Source organism: Oryx dammah, unplaced genomic scaffold (genome assembly GCF_014754425.2).
Source record: "Oryx dammah isolate SB20612 unplaced genomic scaffold, SCBI_Odam_1.1 HiC_scaffold_27, whole genome shotgun sequence".
NCBI lineage: Eukaryota > Metazoa > Chordata > Mammalia > Artiodactyla > Bovidae > Oryx > Oryx dammah.
In genome coordinates this window covers 8737307-8754855 of record NW_024070211.1, presented here as the reverse complement: position 1 = coordinate 8754855, position 17549 = coordinate 8737307, and the positions used below count along the sequence as shown (strand labels likewise).

Here is a 17549-nt window from a genome sequence, read left to right as displayed (position 1 = left end):
TTAGAACCACCCTCATCTCTTCAATTTTATTATAGGACATACTGGGGATAGAGGAGGGAAGTGGAGGAGGGGTGACAAGAGGGCAGCGGGGGGCCTCCCCCACCATGAGCCTTTGAACACAGTAGGGGATCAGGCAGAGGCATCAGGGGAGGATGCAGGAAGTGCAAGCCTCACCTTCCATGGGACAAGGATCCCTCATCATGGCGTTGGCCTTCTTAGCCCAGCATGAGGGGAGGAGCCTGCTGGGTGGGAGGGCTGAATGTCTGTGGACACCAGGTGGCTAGTGGGACGGGTTACTGCCACCCAAGATGGAAGCACTGAGACAGGCTTAGCGGCCTCCCTCCCTGTAAGCGGCATGAAAGCACTGCCTCCCAGGAGGGACACAAAGAACCTGGCCGAGCTTGCTGGCTCGCGCCTCATTTGCTCTAGAGAAGACAGGGGAACCTGACATTTTGGTTTGAAAGGCTTTCTTTTTCGCCTTGGTGAAAACAGGCAGGGGAGAGAGGTGGGAGGGACAAGACAAAACACTCCCAACATCAAGACACAGGCTGAACGTCAAGCCCACCACTGAGTCGCCTTGGGCAAGTCACTTCGCTTTCCTGAGACTCAGTTCCTTCATCTACAAGACAGGAATGACGGCTATCCGCCTCGTGTCCTTTGTTGTGAGGAGTAAATGAGAAAATACATGTCATCTTAACAGAGTGCCTTAGACCGAGAAAGCGCTCAGTAACTAGCTATTATCGTGATACGCACAAACATCCACAACAAGCCTGTGAGGAAGGCTCAGTGTGGAAACTCTAGTGGTGGACAGGGGGACTCACAGTGGGGAGGCCGGGGAGTGCATCTGAGATGTCTGCCTTCCTTCCCCTTTCAGGCTGAAGGGGGAGCCCCCCGACGCCAGGGTGCAGGGTGGGGGGTGGGGGATACGTAGGGGTGGGGAGGGGCCTTCGTGAAAGCCCCAGGGCTCCTCATGGGCCTGAGTGGAGGATAAGGATACAGTTGGGGGTATACAGACCCTCTGGGGACTATTTTTAAAAAGTTGGTCGAGAAGAAGGAAGAGAAGGGGATGTTTCTTCCCACAGGAGCAACTGCAAAGACATCAAGCTGGATCCACCTAAGCTTTCAGATCCAGCCATCATGGGGCGGCTGCTGGGGGGACACCATCGCCCCTTTCTTTCTCCTCAGGGCCGGGGCTATCAAAAATACATATAAACTGTGAGAAAGTTCACATAAAAACGCTTTCTGCATTTATATAAAAAAAAGACTGGCCGTGGTCAGTGGCTCGGGATGTGGACTCAGAGGCCAAGGAGAGTTGGTGGCCGCCCAGCGGTAGATAACCTGGTCTGGGCGGCCTGAGAGGTGGGACAGCGCCTGCTCTGGGGGAGGCTGCGTCCTCTGGGAGACGTTTCTGTGGAGCTGAGGTCTGGGGTGGGGAGCGGGTGGGGGCTGTTACGGAGACACTGGCTCCATGAGTCTCGCTGTGACCCGAGCTGGGGTAGGCCGTAGGGGAAGCTGAGGCCCTTGGCCTCAGTGGACTCCTTGTCAAGGGCAGAAGCTTTCTTCACAGTAAACCTCCTAGAGAGCAGGCCTCCAGGAAGTCCTGAAACAGGTTCTGGGGTCCTTTCGTCAGGTTGGATTGAGTGGTCTGGAGAGCAGCAGGGTCCAGTACGATTTCCCCTTCTGAAGGACGGTTCTGCCCAGAGCTTCCAGAAGGCTGACGTCACCTGGGCAGGGGACCCCAGGCACAGGAGGGCAGCCAGGCAGGCCTCTGGCCTGGAAGAAGGCTCCAGACAGACAGGAGTGCTTCCTTGGCAGCCTCCCCCGACCCAGGCCAAGGCTTCTTGATATCTCTTTTGGAAGGAGTGAAGGTAAGGAGAGGGGGTGGCCCTGTCTTTTTAGCACCTATTCTTCCCTATTGTTCGCCCTGCAAGGGCCGGGACTATGTGCCTGAGTGGCGGCGGTCTGAGGAGATGACCCCAGGCCATCTCTTTTGGGGTCTCAAGCAGCTACCAGAGCCAGGAATGTAGTTAAAGACTGGTGGTGGCAGCCAGCGCTTAAGGTCAGCCAAGGACCCCCTGTCCACCCACCTCCAAGGCAAAGCTCGGATGGCCGCCATTAGCTGACCCCGGTCTCCACAGGCAGCCTGAGAGGTGGAGCGAAGGGCTTGATGTGTGACACACGGGAAGGCAGCTCTGGAGCTCCCGGGAGGAGAGGCCTGTCCAGCTCCCTGTCCAGCTGGGGTCTCACCGGCGGCAGGCTCACTAGGGCTGGAGGAGGGGCAGGCCGCGCCGGAGGCCCTCCTTCAGGAACTGCATGTAGGTGGCCGTGGACGGGTCTTCAAAGGTGGACGAGAAGCTGAAGACGTGGTTCTCAATGTCCTCGGGCTTCATGGACGTGATGTCCAAGAAGTAGTTGGCATTGATGTGGTGGACCTGGGGAAGAGGTTGGTGAGGAGAGCGGGGGTGGGGGGCCCAGTGCCCCCTAAGGCTTCAACTTTCCTCGTCTGGGCAAGATGATGGGCACGCTGGGCAGCCGCGAGCGTGAGCGCCGCTGGAACGTTCCCCTCCTCTGCTCACAGGGCTCTCTGCCTCCAGGGCTCCACACCTCCCTCGCCCACCAGGTAAAACCTAAGGCCTTTCAATATCACCCCTCCCCCCAAGCCCGCCTCTGTGCCCTTTGACCCTCTTGTCTCTGATCCCACAACCCCTGAAATCCACACTCACTTCTGTCAAAATACCTGCATGTCCAGGCCTGTGTCCCCATCAGCCTCCCACTCCAGCTAGTGAGCACCTTAAGGGCAGGTGCCCGGTAAACGAACGGCAGAGTGCAGGCCACCCACCGCCCAGGTGGAGTCCTGTCTGCCCAGCTCCGCTACCTGGGGCCCTGCTGGGCTGGGTCCACTGAGGGGGTCGTCCATGGACCAGTGTGATCTGGCTGATAACCTGAGGCCTTCCCTTCCCTGAGCCTGAGACAGAAGCTTCCCTGGTGGCTCAGCTGGTAAAGAATCTGCCTACAGTGATTCCTGGGTCGGGAAGACCCCCTGGAGAAGGGAGTGGAAACCCACTCCTTGCCTGGAGGATCCCATGGACAGAGGAGACTGGTGGGCTACTGTCCGTGGGGTCGCAGAGTCGGACACGACTGAGGGACTGATGCTCGGGCCAACCCAGCTCTCGCTCCTGCGCTGCTCCCGACCTGCTGACCTCCCACCCTGCCCATCCCGCAGGACTGAAAGGAGAAGGAGCAGCTTGCTCAGAAGAGCAAGCGATGCTGAGGCTCACAGGTGGGCGCCTGTTTTCAGAGCCAGCTATGCTTCTTCTTTGTGCGGCTCTTGCCACGTCTCTGCACCCTTCTGAGCCTCAGTTTGTAAAAATCAGCATTAGTGATCATCAGTCTCGTGTGCGAATCCCGCTTGAGCACGAGAGTGCTGAGTCAGGGGCCCTCAGGGAGAGCGGGGGTCTTGCCTCCGCCTGGGTGGTGGCAGGTCCTTTCTGCTGCCACCAGGCCTGCCCCCTGCCACCCCCCATCCCTGCCACGCCAGGGCTGGCTGCAATGGTCTGAGGGGAGACTTCCCTTCCGGGTCACATTCTTGTCCACTCTGCTGCCCACTGTGCCCCAGAGTGCTGCCGAGGTCCCCATTCTGAGGGAAGGTCCCGACACCTGCAGGCAGGCCAAGGGGACATCAGGGGATAACTGAGGCTCGGACTGGCTAAGAAGAGACCAGCCAGGAGGTGGCAGAGCCAGCCCAGGATGATGAGGTCTGTAAGCCACGGCCCTGGCTCGCTGCTTCCTCTGCCCGCGGCTGAGGCCAGGTGGCGGGGACCTACCACGGTGCCATTGGGCAGGCAGACCATCATCTCCACGGGGAAGCTGTACTTCTCCAGGTGCAGGCCGGCCAGCTTCTGGTGGGATGGGTTCTCCTGGTTGTTCTGCGGGGACAGCTGGGTATGCTCCTGCCGCCTGGGCTCCACTGTCCCAGGGGCTCCCATGGGGCTCTTGCCACCCCCCTGCCACTCACCTGCAGGTCCTCCAGCTCCTTCACCAGGGACCAGGTGCTGATGAAGCTCTCGTTGAGGAGGGCGAGGATGGGCGAACTTTCCAGGACGGTCTCCCGGAGAGTCCGCCCCGAACCTGTTCAAGGAGAAGCAAGGCCAGGACCCCACATGTCTCACTGGGATTTCAATCAGCAGTAAACCTCAGGGACTACAGAATACTCTGTGCACCCAGGTGAAATAACAGTGATTCAAACAGTGCCACAGAAGAGGTACTGAATTCCTGGTAGCTGTAATTAACATCAGTAACATACTGGAATCCTGGGCTGAGACTTGGTGTTGGGCCCCACCTGGCCCAGGGGCTTGCAGACACTGACAGCTTCTTAAATCCACTAAATGCTGCCCCAGGGCCTCTGCACAGACTATCCTTCTATTTATCTAAAACACTTCCTCCTGTCACAAACCCTTAATCATCTTTCAGAGTCTCAGCTTGTGTCCCTCTTTCAAGTAAGTCTTCCCTGACCCCCCAGTTACACACTCCTGTGCCACTCTGGACCTTGCCTTGTGTAAACTTGCCATACTTGTAGTGTCTGCCTTCTGCACACACTGTGTGCTCCCTGAGCCCAGAGACTGCTTCTGACTTCCTCGATGCAGGATGCCTAGCATCTAGCCTACGGCTAGGCACAGGAGGTATCCAGGATGTCTGTCGATTGGCTGGACGAGGGCAGGGGCACTGTTTGCTCCTCTTTGTAACCCCCATCAGGCACCCAGAGATCTTTGCACCAGGGGGTCTTTGTTGTATTTTTCTGATTAAGTGAAAAGTGTCCAGGCTTTGGCACTATTTTTCTCTCACTTGTGTGCAACACTTTCCAGAGCACGGACAGTTTCCTATCTGTTTTCACAATGGTGGGAGGTAAGTGTGTTATCCTCTTATTGCTAAGAAAACTCAGGTCTGAGAAGGCAAATCACTTGGCCAAAGCCTCCTGGCTGAAGGTGGCAGAGCTGGGCTCCTTCTCCTGAGTCCCGCAGCTTCCTCGGAGCTCAGCACAGCACCCCAGAGCCCTCACCCCACCTCCCTGTCCCACGCGGTCCTCAAGCAGCCTCGGGCTCTGAGAGCAGAGTCCCGTGGTCTCAGAGCCTCCTGTGCCCACGAGGAGTGACGCCGCCCCCTCTCCCCGAGGACTGCCGGGGTCCCCTCACCTCAGCAGGACTGGTCGTCCAGGGCCCCCCACAGCAGGATTGAGTGCACCAGCTTGTTCTTGGCCTTGGCTTGATCAAAGGCCTCGGTGAATGGCAGGTAGGTGACCTGGGGCCAAGTGGGGACAGAGAGAAGCTATCGTGTGCGGCCAGGGTCCCACTGCAGGGGCTGAGTGTGTGATGTGCCTGTGGCGTGTGTGTATTTGTAGTGGATGCGTGTGTGTGTGCACATGTACGGCTGTGTGTGTACATGTGCATGGATGTTTGCTGTGTGCACGAGATGCTGAGCCGGGGGATGCTTCCACCAAGTTCTGAAGGACAAAGGGGCGGCTCCCTGGTCCAGGCTGAGCCCCACCGGGAGGCAGCCTCAGCCACAGCCCTGCCTGGCACTCGGTGCCCAGGGCCCACATGCCGCTCCTCAGCTCTCATCCCAGCCCCAGGGAGCCCGCCCCGCCTGTGCCCGCTGTCCCGCTTCACCTTCTTGAAGGGGTACATGGCCACCTCCAGGCGCCGGGCTGCCTCCTCCCAGCTTAGCTCCTGCTGCCACTGGATCTCCTCAAACACAAACTGGAGGGGCTCCCCTGAGGGCAGGCGGCTGTCGATCAGGTTGCCATCCTCGTCCAGGATCACGGAGGGCACCGAGGGGCCCAGCGCCTCCAGCTCCATCTGGGCCAGGGGTCAGTGAGGGATGTCTCAGTGAGGGGCAAGAGTCCTCCAGGGGCCCCGAGAGACCCTCAGAGACACGTCACTCATCGCAGAGGCGGGGAGACAGGCCCAGGGAAGGGCAGGGCCCAGTCAAGGCTGTGCAGTGAGTCTGGTACAGAGCCCGCTGTCCAGCCAGGGCTCCACTGAGGGAAGCCAGCTGAGGGCCCATGGCAGCTGCTGGACTCTGCGTGCAGGAATACGTGTCTTCCCAGGATCCTGCTTTGCCTGCCAGGAACTCTGTCATTCCCTGTCCTGAGGCTCCTAGCCAGCTGGGTCTCCCTGCAGCCAAGCTGAGAGACCCTGTGGCAGGGCCCTGCCACCAAGTCCCACCTTCCAACCTGAGGCTTCCTGGGTGGCTCAGTGGTAAAGAACCCGCCTGCTAACGCAGGAGATGCACGAGAGCCGGGTTCGATCCCTGGGTCTGGAAGATCTTCTGGAAGAGGAAATGGCAGCCCACTCCAGTATTCTTGCCTGGGAAATGCCATAGACAGCGGACCCTGGTGGGCTACAGTCCCTGGGGTTGCAGAGTTGGACACGACTATGACTAACCACTTGAAGGGACCACCTGTGCGCTCACCTGGGGTATGTAGCCGATGTCCACCTCCATGTTGCTGCTCTCACTGGCCCCATACAGCCACTCCATGTCCACATTCAGAGACCTGGAGACGGCAGAGGGTGCCCAGGGCACAACGCCATCATCAAAGCCCATCAGAGATCAGACTTTATCTCACCGAAAGCCTGACGCTGGCCCCATTTTATAGATGAGGACACAGACTCAGCAGGGTGAACCTAAGGTCTCAGAGCCACTGGGATGCTGACGGCAGAGCCTGGGACCTTTTCTTGCGCCAGGCTGCCTCTTCTAAAGGCATTAGGACCACACCACCCTCCACCGACCCAGGCCTTTACAGTTTACAAAGGGCTTCCACATCCATGGCTCACGCACTGCCTGCGACCCATGACTCTTAGAGGCAGCGGTCATCAGTGCCTCCCCCAGCACCTCGAGCTGGGCAGGAGTGAAGAACGGGGACTGTCCTCCCGCTGCGGGCCTCCTCCACTGTCTCCAGTGGGAAGTCTGGCCTGATCATTGCAGCCTGCAGATCCACCACATGAGGGCGCCCCAGGACAGGCTACCAACCACCTTGGGCCGGTGAAGCAGGCACCCCACCCCCGCCTCCTGCTCCTTCTGTTTCATCCAATCCAGGCCCCCACCTCCACCCCTGGGCCAGGGGCAGGCGAGCCCTGGGCTGAGCCCCCGCAGCACAAGGACATGCTTGCTGAGCAAGGGAGAGGAGGAGGGCCACTCCTTCCTCATCATTTTCACATGGGCCCCTCGTTGCCCTCGGTAACCCTGAACGAGGATGGCAGTTCGCTCCTGGTCCTGGGTTCTCTTCCCAGGCTGTCCCAGTGACCCTCTCACTCCTACCTAGGGCCCAGCCGCCCATCTAGCAGATGAGGAAAATGAGGCCTGGAGGGGGCCAGGGTCTTGCCCACAGCCACTGGTGCCACAGCTGAGACTTAGCTCTGGGCCATTTGGCTCCCAGCCAGCGGACCGTGCTGGTACAGTCACTCAGGCCCCCCTGGGCTTGCCATCTGGGACAAAGCTGGAAAGGCTCTCTGCATCCCGTGTTCCCCCGACAAGTGGCTGACCCTGAGCAGGTGGAGCAGGCAGGCAGGTGGCTGGCATCAAGCCCTTCCAGAAGCCACCCTCAGTCCCCACCCTGCAACTGCAGGTAAGGAGGGCCTGCCCCTTAGGTCTCCGCATGTGCTGTTCCCTCTGCTACACCCTCCTCAGCCCCCAGGTCGCTGCGCAGATGTCCCTTCCTTTGGGAAGGCTTCCTGCACTCCTACCAGTCAGGCCCCTGCCCACCTGCCAGCCTTCCCCTAGGATGCCAGGGCAAGGTGTGATCACGAATCTGTCAGCAGAATGAACAGCGGGGCTCCAGCTTCAGGGAGGGGCTGCGGGCTGGTGCCTTAGGTCCCAGTGCAGAGCTGGCTGGTCACTCCATCATCCCATAAGCGTGTCCCAGGTGCTGCCTGGGATGATGGAACGACCACCTCCCTGCCCCCGACCACCTCATACTGCCTCCTCCGAGGTCAGCTCCAGGTGCTTCCCAAGAGAAGGGGCTCTGGTGAGAGACTGAGGGGGGCTGAACTCTGGGAGCTGGCGGGGGGCACATGGGAACAGGAGGCTGGGGTGGGATGGAGGCTCTCACCTGTGGTTGGGCACGAAGAGCCGGAAGTCACGGACGTGGGTGGCATCTTTGGAGAGGATGATGTGGCCGGTGAACTGGCCAGGGGAGAACCAGAAGGGGAAGTCGGGGGGCTCGCTGAGCTGGAACTCGGCGTGGATGCTGGAGGGAAGGGAGCCAGCTGGGAGCGGGACCCCTGGCCGAGCAGAGCTTGCCTGCCCTCCCCCTTCTGCCCCAAAGCCTGGAACCCACGCAGGGATGGCCAGACTCTGGGTGGGGCAGAGGGCTGGGCAGGGGGTGGAGGAGTGTGTGGGGCAGGGAGAGGGGAGGCCCTCAAGGCGCTGCCCTACCTTCAGGGCCCAGCTTCCCTGCGCCTTCCCTGGAAGCGTAGCTGACCCTCCTCTGAGCTCTCACAGCCTCTCCAGGGGCTGTGTGACCTGGTGTCACTGCTCTTATGTACCCCCTTCCGTGTGGATGACAGTCACAGCCACCAGCCCCATGCTAAAGCACACTCAGCACTTTTTCCTGCCTCCTGGAGGAAGTCACCCCCTCCCTGGTGCATGAGGAGGAACATGAGGCTCAGAGAGCAAAGCTGCTTGGCCAGGCCCGCAGGGCGGTACGTGGTGGTGATGGTGGTGGCGGGGCCTGGCCCTGGCTCCTGGGGCTGTACCCTTCCGTGCCACCCTGGAGTCCCAGGCCCAGGTGAAACCAGGGATGGGGCTGCCAGGACCCCTCACCGGAACATCACGGTGTAATAGAAGTCACTGATGGCGGTCAGGCAGGCCACGGCCCCCTGAGGGGCAAAACGGGTCTTCACGAAGGGCCGTGGGTGGAACATGCTCAGGAGCCGGTGGATGATGACCTGCGGGGAGGGCAGTGGGACCTGGGGTTGGCTTGCGGGGACCCCGCTCCCCTGGGTGAGTGTCGGCCCTGGACCAGGGGTGGGGCCGGATGGAGGCAGGAGTGCAGGGTGGGCGGCAGGCCGGCGTCTTGGGGTCCAGGTGCAGGGCTGGGGCATGGGGCCATGGGGCTGCCCTCACCTCCTTGCCCTTGGGCGGCGGTGGGTAGAAGCGGTTGTTGGACAAGTAGCCGGTGAAGACGCTCAGCTCACTGGGGATGATCCACCAAGGCTCGCCCAGCTCCACGTGGCCCCGGGGCGGGAGGAAGGGCCGGAAGTGGCGGGCGGCAAACACGGCGCTGGGCGAGGCTGCCGTGGTCCAGTTGCGGAGGCCAGACAGGGCCAGGCGGGAGACCTGGGGCAGGGCGACCGCCAGCACGCTGGGCACTGAGAACCTCCCAGGCTGCCCGGAGGTCTCCTCGAGCCCTGAGCCAACCCCCGAACTCAGGAAACAGAGGCACTGGGAGGCTCCTGCTCTGGTCAGGACGGGGTGAGTCTGGCTGGTACCGTCCTGCCAGAGCTGAGGCTCACTTCGCCTCTCCCAGCCCCCAGCCTGGGAAGCGGTGCCCCTGAGGCCCCTCGGGTCCAGCCCAGGCCAGACACCTCTTGCGAAGACAGGGGAATCGAGGCAGCAGGAGGGTCTCTTAGGACTGGAACAGGGGGGCTCTGTGTGGTAGGCCCTGACCTTCCTGCCTTCCCAGCCCAGGTCCCACTTCCCTCTTGTGCATAAGCCAGCAGACCAGCCCTGTGTGCCCCCGCCCCACTCTGGGTTTCCTCACCCCCTCCACCTACCCTGCTTTCTGCTCTCTAAGCTCCCCCTCCAAGTCTCCTCCCTGCAGCTAACGTCCTGGGTAACAAGAATTCAGGAGTCTGTGGGGGGGAGCAGCAGCCACCTTTGGGTGAAATCTCTAGGGTCAGGGGCAGGATGAGACCACAGAGGAGGGGGAGGAAGGGCACCACTGCTTCAAGCGTAGCCTGGACCATACTGGCTGGGCACCCAGGCCCAAGGCCTCCCCTGACCGTTTCCTCATCAGTAATCCACTCCAGTGCTGTCAGATGAGTGACAGGCAGGAGAGGAGGCGGCTCAGACACTGTGCAGGCCTAGAGCAGGAGGCCCTGGACCACGCAGGTGCCCTGGACCACGCAGGTCCCCTGGTCAGAGCCCCACCTTCAGTGGCTCTTCCCTGCCCTTACCGGTCACCAACAGCAGCTGCCACGACAGTGAGTGCCTGGCCCCGCTCAGGGCTCCCGGCCGCCAGAGAGCTGTCCCACCTTTGACAGTAACAAGTCCCCTCCTCCACCTCCCTGGTGAGGGGCCCTGGGCTCAGGGAGACTTGGAGAGGTGGGGCATAGGGAGCAGAGAACAGGGCAGGCAGGGGCGTGAGGAAGCCCAGGGACGGCAGGGGCACCCGGGCTTTTGGTCTGCTGGCCTATGCACGAGCTGAGGTGGCGAGGGGAGTTCTCAAAGCAGGGCTGGCCGGGTGGGGCCAGGTGGAGCCTGTCTGCCTGCTGGTCCTGCTCACAAGCTTCGGAGCTCTTGGGGAGTGGCCCGCAAGGTGGGGCCTGAGCTAGGGAGGCAGGGCTGGGGTCTTCCAGACCCCACCTCCCCTGCTAGTGCAAGTGGGCCCCTGCACCTGCTCTCTCCGCTCGGTGGGAGGGACTCATCTCAGACCCAGACCATGCTGGACTCTCCCCCGGACGTCCTCAGGAACCTCAACTCCAGCAGTCCAGACTGGCCCCATACCCTCCCTACCAGACCCGCGCCCCTCCTCCAGCTCCCATCAGGCGATGGGTCCCCCACGCACCTGGCCACCAGCCAGAAGCCTGAGATACCCCAACCACCCCTCCCCAGCCCCTTCCTTTAGGAGCCCCGCGCTATCTTTCTTCCCTCCCCAGCATCTCTCGGGTGGTCCTTCTTTTCCATCACCAAGGCCTCCCCTTCCCTCTTCCTGTCTTCCCATCCCTCCTAGGAACTGGTCTTCTTCCATTTCTCCCCAGCTGCCGGCCTGGAAAGCCTAGATCTGATGAGGGATGTCTCCTACTTCAAAACACACTATGGTATTTGGCTGCTGCAGAATGAAGGCCAAAGTCAGGCAACTGAGCCCCTGGGCCATCAGGCAACTTCTCTTCCAGTCCCACTGATAGGGATGCCCCTGCCCGGGGTCCAGTCACCCCCTCTCTCTGCCCTCAGGGTCCTGCCAGGCATCTCCTGCCTTCAGGCCTTTGTCTGTGCTGAAGCGATGGTTCAGCTGAGACACAAAGGCTGAGCAGGTGTGGGCAAGGCAAAGAGAAAAGGTGTTCTTGGTCGAGGGACCAGCATGTGAGCTAGCTCACAGGTGGAGGAAAGTCTGGACATCTGGAGCCATGGACAGCTGAGAGGAGAGGGCAGGGGAGCGAGCAGGAAAGGCAGCAGGGCCTAGGGATGCCAGATCCTGGGAGGGTTTGAGGCCTTGTCCACAGGGCCTGGGGTTCAGGTGGGGCTGGTGAGGATGGCACTTGTCAGGGTCATTCCCTACTCCAGAGCCCCTGCCAGGGACTCAACTTCAGGTCCAGTTCATCGGAGCTCAAGAGAGCACCTGTCAGGGGCCAGGTACTGTGCTAGGGGCCTGGGGACACACAGATGTGTGTCACAGGCCTCGCCCTGAGGAAATCGCAGCCTCGGAGCGGGAAGATTGACTTATAGAGAGTAATGATCATAAGCAAGTTGTCTGCATCAGCATGGTCTCTAGCGTACCGGCTGTTTCCTCCAGCCAGACCCTCCCTCCCCTGTGGACACCGGCCTGAGCCTTCCTCCCTTGCAGGTGCTGTCAGAGGTCATTCCCTCTAGGGAGCCATCTGGGTCACAGGTTCATGCTTATCCCTCCTAGCTCCCCTACCAGACCGGGGGCCTGGACGGTGGGACAGGGCCTGGCACGCTGGGTGCACAGAGGGCACTGGATGAGGGAGGGAAGGGAGGGAGGAAAGATGAGCAGAGCACAGACCATTCTCAGGAGGCGAGCACACACAGATGGTCCCCCGTCTCTGGTCCTGTCTCTGGGAGGCCCCCTGCCCCTCCTGCCCCAACTTACCCCTAGGAACCCATCTTTGCTCTTGGTCATGGACTCAGGGAGCAGAGGCTGGAATCGGGCTTCTATGGTGAGAGTCTCCTCGCTGGGGTCAGGGGGCAGCTCCTCTTCCTCGTAGTTGGCCGTAGGAATCGACCCTGTGAGACACAGGCCAGCGGAGAGGGGTCCTCCCTTAGACGGCAGGGCCTTACCTCCTAGGATGTCTGCATGGGCCAGTGATTAAGGAAGCCATGCTTGGGAGGGATGGGGGTGGGAGGCTGTAACAGGTAACAATCACCAAAGTAACAATATAGATTACATCATTTATCAAACATATACAAAGAAATTGTATATGTATTGGGCTAGCCCAGAAGTTATTTGGGCTGGTGGCTCAGATGGTAAAGTGTCTGTCTACAATGCGGGAGACCCGGGTTCGATCCCTGGGTGGGGAAGACCCCCTGGAGAAGGAAATGGCAATCCACTCCAGTACTATTGCCTGGAAAATCCCATGGACAGAGGAGCCTGGTAGGCTACAGTCCATGGGGTTGCAAAGAGTCGGACACGACTGTGCGACTAATCACATCACATCACCATAACATCTTACAGGAAAACTTGAATGAACTTTTGGGCCAACCCAATATGATATACCAGAGAAGGCAATGGCACCTGACTCCAGTACTCCTGCCTGGAAAATCCCATGGACGGAGGAGCCTGTGGGCTACAGTCCATGGGGTCGAGAAGAGTCGGACACGACTGAGTGGCTTCACTTTCTCTTTTCACCTTCATGCATTGGAGAAGGAAATGGCAATCCACTCCAGTGTTCTTGCCTGGAGAATCCCTGGGACGGGGGAGCCTGGTGGGCTGCCGTCTATGGGGTCGCACAGAGTCGGACACGACTGAAGCGACTTAGCAGCAGCAGCAGCAGCAGCAATATGATATACAAAGTGTACATATAATGTATACAACACAGTATATTCCGCATATACAATTTCTCCTATATATATCACGTTTTAATTTCACAGTAGTCCTGTGAGGCAGTATTATCAATTCCATGTTACAAATGAGAAACTGGAGGCTCAGAGAGTTGAAGTCACTTCCCAAGGACACACAGCCAGGCCGTGTGTGAATCAGGATTCAAATGTGGGCCTGCTGTACCCTAAACCTGCAATCAACCACAACTCTCTTCTGGGGACATTAAGATCTCCAAAGTTTCCTCAAAGGCTCAGGAACCAGATGACCTGGGTTCAAGTAGCAGCCCCACCCCTCACCAGCTGCATGGTAGTTGGCCCAGGGGCCTGTTATGAGGATTAAATGAGGTAATCCACGTGGTGTTAGCACTAGGCCTGGTACAGAGTAAGCCGTAATAAACATCAGCTGTATGACTTATTACCAATGGTTTCAGGGTTGGGGATCCACAGGGCTAGGGCTCAAACCTAATTCTGATCCTAACGTGTGCTCCTTCTACCAGGCCAGGCTGGCTGGTCCCCTTCTCTCAGCCCATCTCTGGGGTGAGGTCAGCTCTATTTCCTGGACTATTTGGGGGGCAAATCCCTCAGCCCTTCCAGGAGGTCATGCTACTATGCACGTCTGGTCATGGGGGTCTCATGGAGAAGCAAAGGCTGCTCGGAGAGGTCAGGGAACGTGGAATCAGGCAATCTTTCGTGTCACAGAAACAGCACTGGTCCTGAAGTCAGGAGACCTGCTTCTCCCTGATTTCCTGGGTGGCCCGTTTCCCCATCGGTATAAGGAGGGGCTGGACTGACAGTAGCTGAACCTGATTCATTGGATCTCTTCCTGCTCAGAGACCTGCCAAATGTGTAGTCTTTCAAGGGTGGAGGGAGCCAGGATGAAGGCTTGGCGGCGGGGGGTTGGGGGGGGTGGTTAACAGCAGGGAGGGGCCCCATGACGCAGATAATGGAATGAAGCATGGGTGGGTCTTGCCATGACTGCTCTCTTGGGGGCAGATACCCTTGCTTGGCATTTGTTGACGGACCGACAGACTGGATGGGTACATTCAAAAGAGTGCTTACCCAGGAATCGCTGGAATCACCAGGATGCCTTTTTAAACTACAGATGCCCAGAACCCCCTGAGTCAGACCTACTGGGTCAGTCTTCAAGGGCTAGAAACTGGAGAAAGTGTGCTTTTGATTAGCATCCCACCCTCCCACCCCCAGTGGCTTCTGATGGAAATCCCTGTTTCAAAGCATCCCACTTACTTCTGCATTTCTAAGTCAAGGCAACAAAATTTCCAAACAGCAATCTGGAAACCTCAGAGGAACGGAGCAACAGGAATATGTAGGGTTACTGGTCAGCTTCCTTATCCAATCATTTTACTGTTATCACAGATAATTCTGAATAATAATGCCTTGCATGTTGTGGCTTTTTGGTTTTTAAATAAAAAGTTGTATTTCCCAACTAATACGTAAACTTTGCTCACTATAGACAATTTGTAAAAATATTAAGCTACAAAGCAGAAAATTAGGCATATATAATTGTACCACCTAGAGAGGACTGTTTGCCTCTATTTCCTACTTAGATTTGGTGTTTCTTTTTGGTTTTATTTTTTGTTCATCTGACAACTTGGTCCAGTTTTGTACTCACAGTGGCTTAGGTGGTAATGCAGGGAGAGATTATTTTCCCCGATGGAGAAAAAGATTTGTGTAAAAAAACTAAAAGCATCCCCAAGCTCAGCAAGCTTGGCCAACATGTCATAATGAGGGAACTCTGGCTCTCTAGGCGCAGAAAAGAACAAGGATGTGGCTGTGTGGCTGCTCGGAGCAGTGCGTGCAAAATATGAAGTCAAAGCGAATCCGCACGGGACTGACCTGTGTACTTGCCCATCTGCTTTCATGGCAGAACCTGACTGCCCCTGGGAGGCACTGACGCGTCTGCTCCACCAAATTAGCATTTTTCATCTGACTCTTCTCTGACAGGGCTGTGCCACCGGGCCGGGACTAAGCTGACCTGCCCAACCCCATCCTGAGACACAGAAAGCCCATCTCGGACCTCAGGCTCTTACTTGCCTGAGAGCAGCTGGCATCTCTTTCTGTCTTTCCCATCTACTGACCTACTTACACCAGGCGATCTGGGTAACAAGTAGATGCCCAAGATCAGAAGTTCAAGAAACATCACAAGATATGGACACAGAGGTTAGGGTGGTGACGGAGTGGTGGAAGAGACATTTTCTAACTCATTAGAATGCTTTAGCTCATCTTTACAACCGAAATCAAATTACATCCAGGCAAAACGGGTGACAAAGTAGGATAGGAATCTGACAGTTCCCCAGGAAAGTTTAATATTTAGTAGTAATAGCAATAGCTCCTGTCTATTGATCATCCAGGCTTCCCAGGGGGCGCAGCGGTAAAGAATCTGTCTGCATTGAGGAGATGAAGGAGACTCGAGTTCAATCCCCAGGCTGGGAAGATCCCCTGGAGTAGGAAATGGTAACCCACTCTAGTATGCTTGCCTGGAAAATTCCACGGACAGGGGAACCTGGCAGGCTACAGTCTGCTGCTGCTGCTGCTAAGTCACTTCAGTCGTGTCCGACTCTGTGGGACCCCATAGACGGCAGCCCACCAGGCTCCCCCGTCCCAGGGATTCTCCAGGCAAGAACACTGGAGTGGGTTGCCATTTCCTTCTCCAATGCATGAAAGTGAAAAGTGAAAGTGAAGCCGCTCAGTTGTGTCCGACTCTTAGTGACCCCATGGACTGCAGCCCACCAGGCTCCTCCGTCCAGGGGATTTTCCAGGCAAGAGTCCTGGAATGGGGGGCCATCACTGTCCCCAGGCTACACAGTCTACAGGGTCGCAAAGAGTCAGACACGACTGAGCACACACACCACGCCATTGACCATCTACTGCACTTTGCAGACGTTTTCTCTAATCTTCAAATCAGCTGGTGCAGGACCTGAAGACAGAGGCTCCCTAATCCTCGCCCTGCAACCTCCTGGCACCTTTCCCTCCTGGGCAGGCTGGAGAGCCTTCCTCTCCCCAGTCTCTCAAAGCATACACGTGAGGATCAGGTCAGCATCCATCTCACAGGCACTGCTAAGAGATAACTCAGAAAGTACTTAAAGTGAGTCTGGTCCTGGGAAAGCGGTCAGAGAATGTTAGCTTGTAATATTCACCCGTGAGGAGAACAGGCTCGGAAAGGGGTGTGTATGCGTGCATGTGTGTGTACTCATGGTGAGGCAGCTTGCCCCAACCACCCACTAGAAAGTATCTCTAAAGCCCAGGGCAGCTGAAGGTGCTTCAGGTGATGTCCGGTCCTGAGGAAGCGGTCAGAGAATGTTAGCTTGTAATATTCATCTGTGAGAACAGGCTCAAGCGTGTGTATGTGTCTGTGTTTGTGTATGTGTGTCCGTGTCTGTGTGTCTCTGTGTGTCTGTCTGTGTGTGTGTCTGTGTGTCTCTGTGTCTGTGTGTGTGTGTCTTTGTTTGTGTGTACTCATGGTGAGGCAGCTTGCCCAAACCACCCGCTAGAAAGTATCTCTGAACCCCAGGGCAGCCTCCTCCTACTCCAGGCAGTCCTCCTGCTCAGAGCAGACACAGAGCAAGAACCAGAGGGTGGTGCTCCAGGTCCCTCCTCCTAGGTCCCCAGCCTCTCCTAGTACCTGTCAGCTTCTCAGCGATGGGCTTGAACTCCTCGGGGCTGATGTACATGTCCCGGTCAGTGTCCAAGGAGGAGAAGAGGAAGAGGCCTTCTGTCCCCAGGGTTTTCAGTGCTGAATCCTGCTTGGGAGGAGGCGCTGGGTTGAGCAACCGGATACCCACTGGTATCCCAAATCGCTCTCGCCACCACCTTCCTGAGTTCTTTCAGTCCATCCATCTCCGAAACATCTGTCCAAATGCCACTTCTGCACGCCCCAGAGCCCAGGTCCTCCGTTCCCATTCCTCTCGGTCCCTGCTACACTCCGAGCCTTCGTCCACTGTCCACTCTCCGAGTGCCAGCTTCGTATCCGGATCCATCTAGAGTCACCCTCTTGGTCCACCCATCGTCCTCCCTGGTCTCCCCTCCCCACCGTCCCAGCGCCCCCGGCCCCGCCCGGATGCTTGGGTCCCAGCCGCGCTCAGTGCTTTGTCTGCGGTGAACTGTCCTAGTCACCCATCCGCCGGCTCCCCTAGGAGCCGTCCCAGCCCCGGCCTCACTCGGGGCCAGTCTGCTCACCCCCGTCAGTCCTTCCTAGCCCGCCCGCTCTCTGGAGCCCCCGCCTTTTCCTTCCCGGCCGCCCTCCCGGCCCTCCGGCCCCGTCCCCCTCTGGTCAGGCTGCCCTTCCATCCCCGCCCTTTCCCCCACCGGCCCCCGGCCCCTCGGAGCCCTGCCCGTCGGCGAGCTCCGCCGCCGGGGCCCACCCGAGCGTCCCCGGCCGGCCGCCGCGCCCTCTCCGCCGACTCGGACCTGCCTCGCGGCCGCCTGGGCCTCGCTGTAGCGGGCGAAGGCCCGGGCGGCGGCGGCGGCCGCGGCGGCGGCGAGCAGCGCCCCGACCGCCGCCAGCGCGCGGGCGCGCCCCGGCGGCGGAGCTCGCCGAC

At 58.6% G+C, this 17549-nt stretch overlaps 1 protein-coding gene across 1 annotated transcript; it reads right to left on the bottom strand.

Annotated features, from left to right (window-relative positions):
- Positions 1–17041, bottom strand: SELENON (selenoprotein N). Its single transcript, XM_040229623.1, has 11 exons — positions 16634–17041; positions 12047–12180; positions 9121–9333; positions 8818–8942; positions 8105–8242; positions 6469–6550; positions 5664–5852; positions 5190–5295; positions 4016–4128; positions 3825–3926; positions 1–2432 (listed from the first exon to the last, which is right to left on the bottom strand). The coding sequence occupies exons 1-11, from the start codon at positions 16680–16682 to the stop codon at positions 2262–2264; spliced, it is 1422 nt and encodes a 473-aa protein (XP_040085557.1). The 5' UTR covers positions 16683–17041; the 3' UTR covers positions 1–2261.
- Between the last annotated feature and the right edge of the window lie 508 nt (positions 17042–17549).